Raw genomic sequence first — 12217 nt, forward strand, 5'->3', positions numbered from 1 at the left:
CCAGGGGTCATCGTATCGACCCAGTGGTGCTAAAATGTCGCGAGTGGGCTTATTCTAACGGACATCAAAGGTTCTAGTGCCCTTTTTAAGTGACCAAAAAATTGGAGGGCACCTATGCCCCCTACCACGCTCATTTTTTCCCAAAGTCAACGGATGAATGTTTTGAGATAGCCATTTTGTTCAGCATAGTCAAAAAACATAATAACAATGTCTTTGGGGACGACTTACTCCCTCATTGTCCAAGGGGGAGGGGCTGCAAATTACAAAATTTGACCTGTGTTTAGGTATAGTAATGGTTATTGGGAAGTGTACAGACGTTTTCAGGGAGATTTTTTTGGTTGGGAGACGGGGGGAGTTGAGGGGAGGAGGTTACGTGGGAGGATATTTTCATGGAGGAATTTTTCATGGGTGAAGATAATTTCTATGAAGGGAGCGTCGGATATCCCAGCACTATTTAAAACAAAACAATTTTAGCCCAAACAGAGTCAAACTCGAACAAAAATTACGAGGTTGCCAATCACTTTAGACAGGTCAAAAAGCTAACTATAGACTCTCCCAGATTCAGATATCAGCCGAGACATCATGGTGTATTTGTACCTAAGAAGAAACAAGACTGGGTAGAATTCTGATGCCTTATGGGAGTTATCCCCTTGCTTTTGAGAGATTGAAAATAAATATAAGTAAAACTGCCTTGAATGAAACTGCACCAAATCCTAAATTACTTGGCTGTTCCTCTGAGTTAGCCACCGTCTCTATGGGAGAAGAGCAGAGCAGAAAAGGGAAAAACCATGGAAAGTGTTGGCTGCCTGCTAATAGATTTTGAAGGAAAATACAAGTTCTAATTTGTGTCTGAGTGACCCCTTTGTAGTTTTTCACAAACATTTTTTATATGATTTGGTTGGAGCAATTTAAAAAAAAAACTATCAAAAAATAAATATCGAAAAGTTTTTTCAACTGAAAGTAAGGAGCAGCATTAAAACTTAAAACGAACAGAAATTACGACGCATATGTGGGATTCATCTCCTCCTAAATACCTCTCTCTTTACGCTAAAGTATTTTTAGTAATTTCAATTATTTATTCTACGGCCTTTGTGATTCAGGGGTCATACTTAAAGAATTGGGTAAAATTTAAGCTTTAGTGTAAAGAGCGAGGTATTAACAAGGGGACGAACCCCCTCAAATACGTAATAAAAAGATACAAATATAGAACTTCGTTACGTATTTTAATTCGTAAGTTACGTATATTTTCTACGAATAAAACCGTTGGCATAAAATTAACAGTTCTAGTTGCCTTTTTAAGTAACCAAAAGATTGGAGGGCAGCTAGGCCTCCTCCCCACCTCTTTTTTCTCAAAATCTTCCGATCAAAACTAAGAGAAAGCCATTTAGCGAAAAAAATAATAATACAAAATTTCTTTTAATTATTCATGTGCGGACAGCCAAAATAAAAAAATATATTAATTCAAAGACGTTCGGAAATTAAATGAAAAAAAAACTTTTTAACTGAAATTAAGGAGTGACATTAAAACTCAAAACGAACAGAAATTACTCCGTATATTAAAGGGGCTTTTCCCTCTTCAACGCCCCCCTCTTTATGCTAAAGTTTTTTACTGTTTTAAAAAGTAAAGTTGAGAGAAAGAGTCAAATTTTAGCTTAAAGAGGGGGGCGCTGAGGAGGAAAGAGCCCCTTTAATATACGGAGTAATTTCTGTGCGTTTTTAGTTTCAATATTGCTCCTTACTTTCAGTTCAAAAACTTCTTTGTTTAAATTCGTTTAAGATCTGCGCATATAGGGTTGGAACAACCCCTTTTATGAACTATATTATTTTCTTCTCAAAATAAAGTATAATAAAAAAAAAACAATTCAAGAACTGCATCAAAAAGGGAACACAATGTGCGTTTTAAACTTATTATGGATTGAAAAAAATCGATGAAGATTAAAAAAAATTTCTGATCCCGAAAGAACCAATCTTTTCTACTGAAAAGCAAACAAAGCAGGCTATGAACATATTCAATTTTGAGTTGTTTTTTTTTTCTTGTAAAAGATTTTGTACTTTAACTATTTAATTGAAAATCATCTTAAAAAGAGAAAGAAAAATACTCACAAAAGATCAGCATCACCAATTGACAAATCTGAATTAGTTTGGTCCTTTAACTTCGAGCTTAAATGCTCATGAGATTTTGATGTTAGGCTAAAGGATATAAAATCGAATTAGTTTGTGTCAACAGAACAAATTGAATAACACAGGTGTATTTAAGACGATAATAGATGTCGTTCTATGATAGTATCAACAACTTTTTTTTTATTCAAGTATAATTAAAACAAATAAGCACTTTTTGACTTACGTAGTGGCGATTAGATTACGATATCAAAAATCAGACAGTAGAATTTCTAATTCTACCTTCAGTGACAGTCTACTGGATATCTGATATTGTTTGAAAACCCTATAAGATACCTACACAGAATTTTTTACTTCTTAACAAAACTATCAAATGGGAGTGCTAAAGTGCAACTAAAATGAAAATTTTACTGAAATGAAAAAAAAACCTAAGGTAACATGAACGAGAGAAAGAAAGGAAAAAGAAAAACTCAACGCAAAGACTTCAGAACACAGGCTGAAATTACTTGCATTTTCGGAAATATAGAAATGAGCTTTTGTGACATTCTAAATAAGAAACAAACTTATTATTTTTGCAAGAAATCCTTGATGTCTCATCTATAGTCTAGCTTGAAAGTTATTTACGTAAAAACTAAAGGTACGGTAACACCAACCGAATTTATATTTTGTATATAAAGCATTGGAAAAGTGGCAAATAATGGCATCTAAGTAAAATTAGACATGCCTTATTTAGACTAATAATTTGAAGCTAGAATTCATGGTTGTTTTTTTTTTTTTTTTTTTTTTTTTTTTTTTTTTTTTTTTTTTTTTTTTTTTTTTTTTTTTTTGTATCGCTAGCTGACAAATGACAAATTTATCGTTTACTGACAGACAAATTTGTCAAAGAAAAAGACCGTGAATGCAATTGGAAATTTTGTAAAAAAAAATTTGTGGAATTAAGATGAAATTTGAATTTGTTTCAAATCTAATGCGCTAAGAAAATTTTTGGTATTTCCGCTAGTATCAGTGAGACGTCGTTAGGCTATGAAAGAAATTAAACAAGACTGCTAAAGGTTTCTTCTGCCACTAAGCTCTTAAATCTTGCAGATCAAACAGTTCCTGGTGACAAACCGTAAGTAAGGAGTGATGCAGCTCAGTAGTAACCGAACTCTGAAAATCAGAGTTTAGGTAACAATGGATACATCAAAAGAATTGAATTTTAATGTTCATTCAAAGCATATGAAATAAATCAAGTTTAATGTTACCCTTCAAAAGTCACGAGCCAGAGAAAATTTGCCAAATTTTAGAAAAAAGGCAAAAACGCCCTAAGAACATTAAGTCATCCTAATGAAAATCACAACATCAGATTCAGCAAGTCGGAGAACCCAATGTAGAGGTTTCAAGCTCCTATATACAAAAATGTGGGATTTGTATTTTTGCCAGAAGCAAGATCACGAATACATGTTCATTTTTTTGTCCCCCCCCCCAGTGGTGAACATATCAAACCAGTTATCTTAAAAGGTCGGAAGAGGGCTTATTTGATCGAAAATCAGAAGTTCTAGTGACCTTTTTTAGTGATCAAAAATATTGAAGGGCAGCTAGCCCCCTCCCAACTCCCATTTTTTCCCAAAGTCTTCCGATCAAAATTTTGACATAGCCTTTAGTTCAACACAGTCGAAAACTATAATAACTATGTTTTTGAGGGTGAATGGACCCCCCCCCCCACAGCCTCCGGGGAAGGGGGAGAAGCTATTAACTTTGCCCACTGTTTACATATAATATTGGCTTTTGGGACGTATCAAGATGTTTTTTTTTGAAGGGGGAGGGGCAGTTGGATGGAGGGGAGTAGGAGGAACTTTTTACGGAGAATTTTTTGCGGGGGAAGGGATTTTTTATGGAGGGGTGCTGGAGTTCTCGGGATTATTTAAAACACAATCAAAACTTAAATAAAAGAAAAGTTTTTTCAACTGAAATTAATGAGCAACATTAAAACTGACAACGACCAGAAATTATTACGAATATGAAGGGGATTGTCCCCTCTTCAATACCTCACTCTTTGAGCTAAAGTTGTATTTAGAACTTTTAAAAAACCTTCTTATTCTGATTAAACGGCCCTTTTGTTTCATGAATCGTTCTTAAATTAACTGGAACAAAAACTCAAAAATCAGTGTAAATTGCAAGATATTGAGGAGGAGATAACTCCACTCATATTTCTAATACTTTCAATCCTTTTTATGTTTTAATATTGCTCCTTTCTCCCAGTTGAAAAACTTATGTTTTTATTTAATACATAAAGAAAAAGAAGACAGCTAAAGAAGTATAAATCATTTCTTCTATTTTGTTCACCATTTTTTCTCAACATTACATTTCATTCGTAAATCATTCTTTATTCAGAATAGATTCGATTGAAAAATAACGATGTGTTGACAAAGGACAAAAATTACATTTTTAGGCTAATATTTCTCCCCGGAATAAGGTCCTTCGGATCAATCTCAGGGGGAGGCGCAGTATTTAGGCAAGATTCCAACCATTGTATTGTATCGCTGGTAATGTAGATCAATACAACTGTATACAGGATGAGTTTGGCGTAAGGAGAGGTTTTTTCTGTCATGAGTTTTTCACACGATGGACTTTGCGTGAGTTATTCCAGAAGAATTAAAGTTGTGTAAAAGTACAGTTTGACAACTTGAGTAAATAATGTGGTTTGAGCATTACGGGAGATGAAGCTTAGCATTTGGAAGTTTCGTCATTGAATTTGATAGGGTTGAGTTTCGTGTGGTTTATGTTGTCTCATTAACTGATTGGTTCAGATAGCAAATATGAGGGTAGATCGTCAAGTTTCTGGCACAACGAGGAAGAAACAAAAACAAATCATGTTTTATATTTCAAAAGAGCCCTTAGCTCTGCTCTAGGATAGATGCATGATCGACTATCTATCAACGAGTAAAATTACATCATTATTATATAATTCTGAAAAAGGGTTATGCAAGCTTTGCCGCTTACTCAGACTATCTTTCTTGGCTTTTTCTCTAATTAGTCATGGCTCTCGACTTTTGTCATCACAGCTCACCAAGTTACTTTTAATTCAAATCAACTTTGCGGACTCTGATGAAAAACTATAGAGCCATTGAATATATAGGCTTATTGAAGAAGAAGCAAGACAGATAGTCTGAGAGAGAGGCACAGCTGGCCTCTTCCGATTCTACAGCACCCCAGTTCATTCTTTATAGAAACCTTTACCCAATTCTGAAAAATAGGTCGCTCTGCCGTTTTTGTTTGCTGTTTTTCGTCCTGTATGCATGATGGCAGATCCAGGACATTTCTTCCCACATCACACCAGTGCAAAAATGGAGCTGTGATGTATTTTTAAGAGTAGAACGCTGTACCGTTGATAGCACAAGTTGCTGTTTTTTTACACCAATAGTTTGCAAACGTGTTAGAAGCATTGCTGATAATTCTTCGTCATTTCGGTTTTCTAGAGTGCTTAACATCCTGAGTGCACATGCAATACCATTTACAGTTCAACAAGCATATTCTGGCAGCTATAGATGGATGAGCAAAATCCTATAGTGTTGCATCTAAATTTGACTACCAGCCACTACTGGCCATTACCCCCCTTTCCCAAAAAATCTGATAACAGAGGATAATCAACCTGTCACTGATTCTAAAAGAAGTATCATATACCTGTTGGAACGTTGCTCCGCTGGCGACAGGTGTTGTTACATAACCTTATATTGCACGTATAAATATGATTCTTTGACATACAAAAAGAAGTTCTTTACCATAATTTGTGCTTCAAAATTTTAATTAATGACTATATTTTAAAAATATTCTGTATACCATTAATTCAATAATATCCTAAAAATTATAACATCCAACACTATCCTTGATCCGTAGTTATACCAGGATAACGTTTCCCAGCCTTACGTAAAAAAGCATGATTGATTATTGGCGAAGAAATCCTTGGGCAATGACTGACAGAAATAACAAAATGCATTGGGCTTGTATAATTTCGGCTATATATTTGCCAATTAGGGGTTGGGGTCACGATAAGTTTGGGCGCTGTTTGAATACTTTACTCCAAACCCCTAATGTGTAAATATATAGCCTAATTTATATTATTATATAAACTAAAGGTTATATGAAGGTTATATCTAATTAGAATTAACCTAACTTCATTTTTTGGGTGTGTTTCGTTTATTTAACAAGTAGCGACTTTTTCTGAAAAGCTTATGCTACCATTATTATGTTCCATCCCCAAGTGCTATTTCTCAGTACTATCTTTTAGTAAAGAATTTTTTAAAATTCCTAATTTTTGCGCGTACACTTCATATATTCTTTTAATTAAGTAATATGTTTTAAGAAAGTAGAGGAATATTGAAGACCGATCATTCCCACAAATTAAGAACAGGGATGGCCCTAAAATTGAATTCTGTCCGCAAAAAAAAACCCGAAACAATTAAACTAATCTAATTAAATTTAAGACACATGTTGGCACAATACCTTCTAAAAATAACAGAACAATGTTAGCAATCTAAAAAAGCCCCATTTTAAAACATTTACGAATTATATACATAAAATACTCAGATGTAACAAGAAATATAGATGTAACCAGATTTAGACCAATACTGTAAGCACCCGCAGAACTACGACTAAAGTTACACATTATTTTCGCTACTTCGAAAACAGATGTTTTTCCTAAAAAATGGAACACTAGAGTAGCTTTGGAGAACAGTACTTTCCGTTTGTATACTTAAATACAAAATAGTATGAAGGAGAAAAGTGAGAGAAAAGTATGACAAAGAAATGCCATTAAAAACAAGGTCCACTCCATTATTAAATAAAAAAAACAAGTTTTTTCAACTGAAAGTAAGGAGCAAAATTAAAACTTAAAACGGACATAAATTAGTACGTATATGAGGGGGATTTCTTCTCCTCAACAAAATTCGCTCTTTGCACAAATTTTTTTAGAACTTAAAAAAAAGCCTTTTATTGTTCCTATTAAGCGAACCTTCTGTTTCAGGAGTCGTTCTTCAAGAATTTGGACAAAATTCAAACTTTAGCGTAAAGAACAGGGTGTTGAGGAGGAGCAACCCCCTCATATACGTAAAATTTTCTGTTTGTTTAAGTCTTAATTTTGCTCCTTACTTCCAGTTGAAAAAACTTGCTTTTTTTATTTATTTTTGATTGTTTTTCTACACAACGCCAGGAAATCTAGCCACACCTCTAGCCAGTCCATGGAAAAATCATTTCTCCCCACAGATATATTCTCTAAGCAATCCAATAGTGGTGAAAATTTAACCTGGACAATTGCCCTTAACATCTCCCCGCGTAAACTTGAGTCGGCAAAGATAAAGCAAGACATATAAAGAGTTTCGTTTAGGAATTCTGGCAAATTCCCCCAGTATAGAATTTGACCTGAAAAATTCACCCCCTGGTAACTACCATCCCCATGAAAATTCTCCCCGTGCAAAATACCCCAGCAGAAAATTTGTCCCTCCCCCGGAAAATGTTTACATACTTCCCAATAACAACTATTATACGTAAACAACGGGCAAATTTTATAACTCAAAGACCTTTATCTAGGGGCTTGGGGAGGGTATCATATCTCTAAAGGCATAGTAATTCGGCCTTTCAACTATACTGAACAAAATGACTGTCTTAAAATTTGGATCGGACGATTTTGAGAAAAAGAGGCGTGGAAGGGGGCCTAGTTGCCCTCTAATCGTTTTGGTCGCTCAAAAAGGGCACTAGGACTTTTAATTTCCGTTCGAATGAGCCCTCCTTCGATATTTTAGGACCACTAGATCGATAAGATTACCCCAAGGGGAAAAAACAAATAAAGACGTATCCGTGATTTTTCTCCTGGCAAAAAACAATCCTGTTTTTGCAGATAAGAGCTTGAAAAATCTAAGTTTTTCTGATACGGTGAAGCTGATGGAGTCAATTTGATTAAGATTCTCTGACTTTTTGGGGGTGTTTTCTCCTTCTTTCAAAAATCAGGCGAAATTTCTCAGTCTCGTAGTCTTTGATGGGTAAGACTAAACTTAGTGAAACCTATACATTTTCAACATAATTATCAACATAAGCCAGTTCCTTTGATATATCTGTTGGTATCAAAATTCCATTTTTTAGAGTTTCATCTACTGTTGAACTTGGTCGCTCTTTATTTAGAGTTCGTTACCATGAACTGTTTGATTATACCTTATTCACTCAGGTTCGTTCGATCGTGGCTAATGGATGACATTTTTAGTCGGATTTTCTAAGTTCTACTGGAAGAACCTTTCATTACGGTATCTCAAACTTAGCAAAAAAAGAATTTTTTTTGGAATCATTGCAATTTCTGTTTCCTTATACTGAAAGAATTTATTTATTCAGTCTACGGAAGTCTATGCTCTGTTATAGTTTAACTATTTGTATGAATTAATTTGTAATCGTGTTGCTCTAATAAAGCTCGTTTTTGTCGAAAATATTACATCTTTTTACTTAGTTATGATCTGTGGACAAAGCAAAACTCGTTTTTGGGGCTTAAACTAAATCTGAACATGAACATTTGCGTTGAAACTTGTCCTATTGAAAAAAGATTTCAAGCTGAAAGTAATTTTCAAAAGGAATTTATTATTTAAACAAAAGAAATATCAAAGTATTATTTCTTTATTTGGATTACTCCCAAATCATCATTTTGAAAAAGCCTAAAAAACAAGACAATTGTTCTTGAGGCGATAAGAATATTAATTCCTAATTTAGGTGGACTTTCTTATAAACAGTAAGTTCCGATAGGGTGCTTCGCCACTAAAATAAAAAAATCTATATAAGTAAAGTTAATTAACTAGCTTCTAGGTGGACCATACTTAGCTTGGCAGAGTTTTAAGAACAGGCAAGCTCTATTATTTTTACTTTGACAAGGAAATGTAAAGAAAACGAAAAGAGCTGAAACTAATTGAAGAATATCAAGTTCAACTACAATACTATGTTCACACCGTTCTTCTAGACTTGTTACTTCCCTAACAATAATTCCTGAAAACTAGAGTAAATACCAATGCCTTTTTTCCGTGTAGATTTGTTCTATTAAGTCAATGTCACCTCGAACTTATCTACAGGAGCTTAACCTGGAATCTTGTGGTATTCTGATTTACCGCATTATCTTGCTGAAAACTTGTGTACTCTTATTATTACTATTATTTACTATTATTATTACTTCTACTACTAACAACTCACTGTAGCACAAAGCTGCTTTAGGTTACTAAATCGGTGTACGCTCCTGCTCCGCCTCAATCTATTCTAGGTTTCACTCTTTTATTTTCTCTCCTGTAATTTTGATATCCTTTAAAATATTTCTTATGACTCCTTGCCACCCCATCTAGGAAAGACTGGCTTTTTGTTGTGCTACATTAGTTTACTATAATATAATTTTCTCGAGTGGTATCATACCCCATGGTCACCCTGCAGCGTTGTTTGCATATTTTTCATAAAATTTCATTTTTAACCCTTTGGCAAAAACCTACAGGGGAGTAATTAAACAAGGAAGAAACACTTCAAAAGAGGATAAAAACTAAATTAGACGATAAGAGCACGATAGGGGGACAGTTAACTATATATTTTATATATGTTGACACTTGTATGAATGTCCTACCATACCATAAAAGCAAGAATATGCTTGTGGGGCTGTTCGATACGCAAATCATAATCCTTTAAAAACTGCAGGTTTTTCTTTATATTTTTTAAGAACCGTTGTTCCCTTCTCTTCTTTTTAATACCTTTCTTGATTTTTCGTCTTAGTAGAAGTAATTTGTAATTTCTTGGGCAAGATTACATTTGACGTACCATAGCTCAATGAACATAGGCTAGGATTACTATGTATGTATTTATATACCTTAATGAATATAGCTTACCCTTATGGAAGATATCCTTACGTACGTATATATCTTATGTATCTACCCTTTTGTAAAACCAAAAATATAGAAACCAAAAAAGGGGTCTCCTTCCCTTAGAAAAATTTGGATAGGCCTGCCTTCGCATTGAAAAATTTCTTCGAATAATCAAACGTTACTTGTTTGTTGGACTATAAATCAAGAAAACATACAAAATTTATTAGCGTACCATGGCATATATGTGAAAACGAACTGGAAATTCCGAGCTTGAATGTAAAAAGTAGATAACAAAAGAGTCCATGGTCACCCTTAGATATTGACGGATCGGGTGATTGCCCCAGACCTCATGCTTTGGATGAACCGAAACTTCTAGTTTTTTTTTAGAATTCCATTAATACTGAATTGATCAGTACCATCATAATCATAAAAGGTCATTTAACCTGATATATGTCATTTTTTTATTTTTTTCCATATTTGAAAGTTGTATTTTTTTTTTAGAAATTGAGTAATTTTAGCAAATGAAACAGCTTTTAATTGTCAAATTAGTAATTTGAGTAACCATAAGGGGTACTCACTAAAGGAGTAATCGTAAAAACACATTTATGTGTATATTACCTGCAGAAGCTTGCAGATAAACGTCTGTCACGGGCCTCACTCTCAAATTCAACAAACTTCATTACTGCTTGATCTTCAAATCAATTTTCATGTCTTTTTAAAAATTTAATCTCTAGAGATACGTTTTTAGCTATTTAAGACTAAAAACAACTTTTAATTAAGCAAGATATCAAAATTCCATATTAATTCAATCTAAAAGTTGATAATCACTAGTTGGCCAAAATAAATTGATGGCCAAAAAAAGAAAAAAAAAGCCCACTATTTACAGATTTTTACAGAGAATATGAGTTTTCAAACCGACCAACAAGAAAACCAATACCCTTAAGGGGTGTGCAAAGTACAAACAAAAATATTTTTCCCCTAAAAGTTCGTTGATTTCCTAATTCTAGAAATATAATTGATAAAATAAACCAAAATTATTTACCCTTCAAATCTAATGTTTAATGATGCACTGTCAAAGCATTAGTCTATATTATGTGGTTTCTATGCTCCAGGGGTTTGCACCATGCACACCCTTAGAGATACAATAAAAGATTTCTATTCCAGAAGGATTTTACACAAGATTTCAAAAACAGTTCTATAGAAAAAAGCTTTGTACATAATCCTTTTGTACATAACAGTTAAAGGAAACACATGAATTCTTCAACATTAATTAAAAAAAATTATCTGTTTGACCGAAATAGTACACAATTTCTAAGCTTAAAATACAGGTTACCAAAATACAAGCTTTTGAAGTTGAAATCCTTTGATTTTAGTTGCCTGATTTTAGACAGCAAATAATACCAACCATCTTCTTCATTATTCTGCATGAGATGCGCTTTACCTACTAGTGGTGGTCATTCAGGACAAGTTAGGAGTGGACAAAATGTACAACATACTCCAAGCATACCCTTTTCATTTTTCAATGAAAATACCCTAAAAAAGGTATTTTCCAAATTTCACAGGACGCAAATCCTCCAATTGTTGCAGCTTGTAGCTCAACTTTCCGCAGATACTTTCTAAAGAAGCAGTCCTTTTAAATACTTTGGCAGCGAATATCAGACTATCCAATTTTATTTGTATCTTAACTAAGCTATACAAATTCGCGTGCTATGCTAGCCCTTCTAGTTTTAGCCCTTGACCATCTTAGAAACATTACCCCTTATGTTTTCTGCCACTGGTAGCTAAGACTTTCCACTCCATAGACGCTTTTCATAGAAGCAGTTCTTTCAGATGCTTTGACAGCGGATATCAATCTCAAATTTTCCAATGAATTTATGTCTTAACTAGACTGCGCCAATTCTCGGTTTATGCTAGACCTTGTAACCTTAGCCATTAGACAAACTAGCGAAACTCCCCCCTCCCATCTGTCCTCTAATCACCAGAATTGGAAGATTCAGAACCGAAGCAGACTAAGTCCTATAAAAATTATGTCGATACATATGTTTCTGAGATTACCTAATTAGAATTGAAATCTTGCTTATGGATGCATATTTTAAAACTAGCGAATAATTCTGAGACAATTTGCTTTTATAAGTATGACAATAATGTCCAAAACTGAGGGCAATATACATTAAACAAAACCAGGTAGATTTGTTTTTGTGTTGCAATAAAAAGAAGCATTATATTTGTAGAATACTACAGAAAAAAAAAAA

General features: G+C 33.9%; 1 protein-coding gene across 1 annotated transcript in view; it reads right to left on the bottom strand.

Moving 5' to 3' along the window:
- LOC136033746 (regulator of G-protein signaling 17-like) overlaps positions 1 to 12217 on the bottom strand; it is a 163805-nt gene that overhangs the window by 59525 nt on the left and 92063 nt on the right. Inside the window, exon 4 of the mRNA XM_065714644.1 lies at positions 2104 to 2190. Coding sequence (XP_065570716.1) covers positions 2104 to 2190 — 87 coding nt within the window. The remainder of the gene's footprint in view (positions 1 to 2103; positions 2191 to 12217) is intronic.

This window comes from Artemia franciscana, chromosome 12 (assembly GCF_032884065.1).
Source record: "Artemia franciscana chromosome 12, ASM3288406v1, whole genome shotgun sequence".
In the NCBI taxonomy this organism is placed as follows: Eukaryota; Metazoa; Arthropoda; class Branchiopoda; order Anostraca; family Artemiidae; genus Artemia; species Artemia franciscana.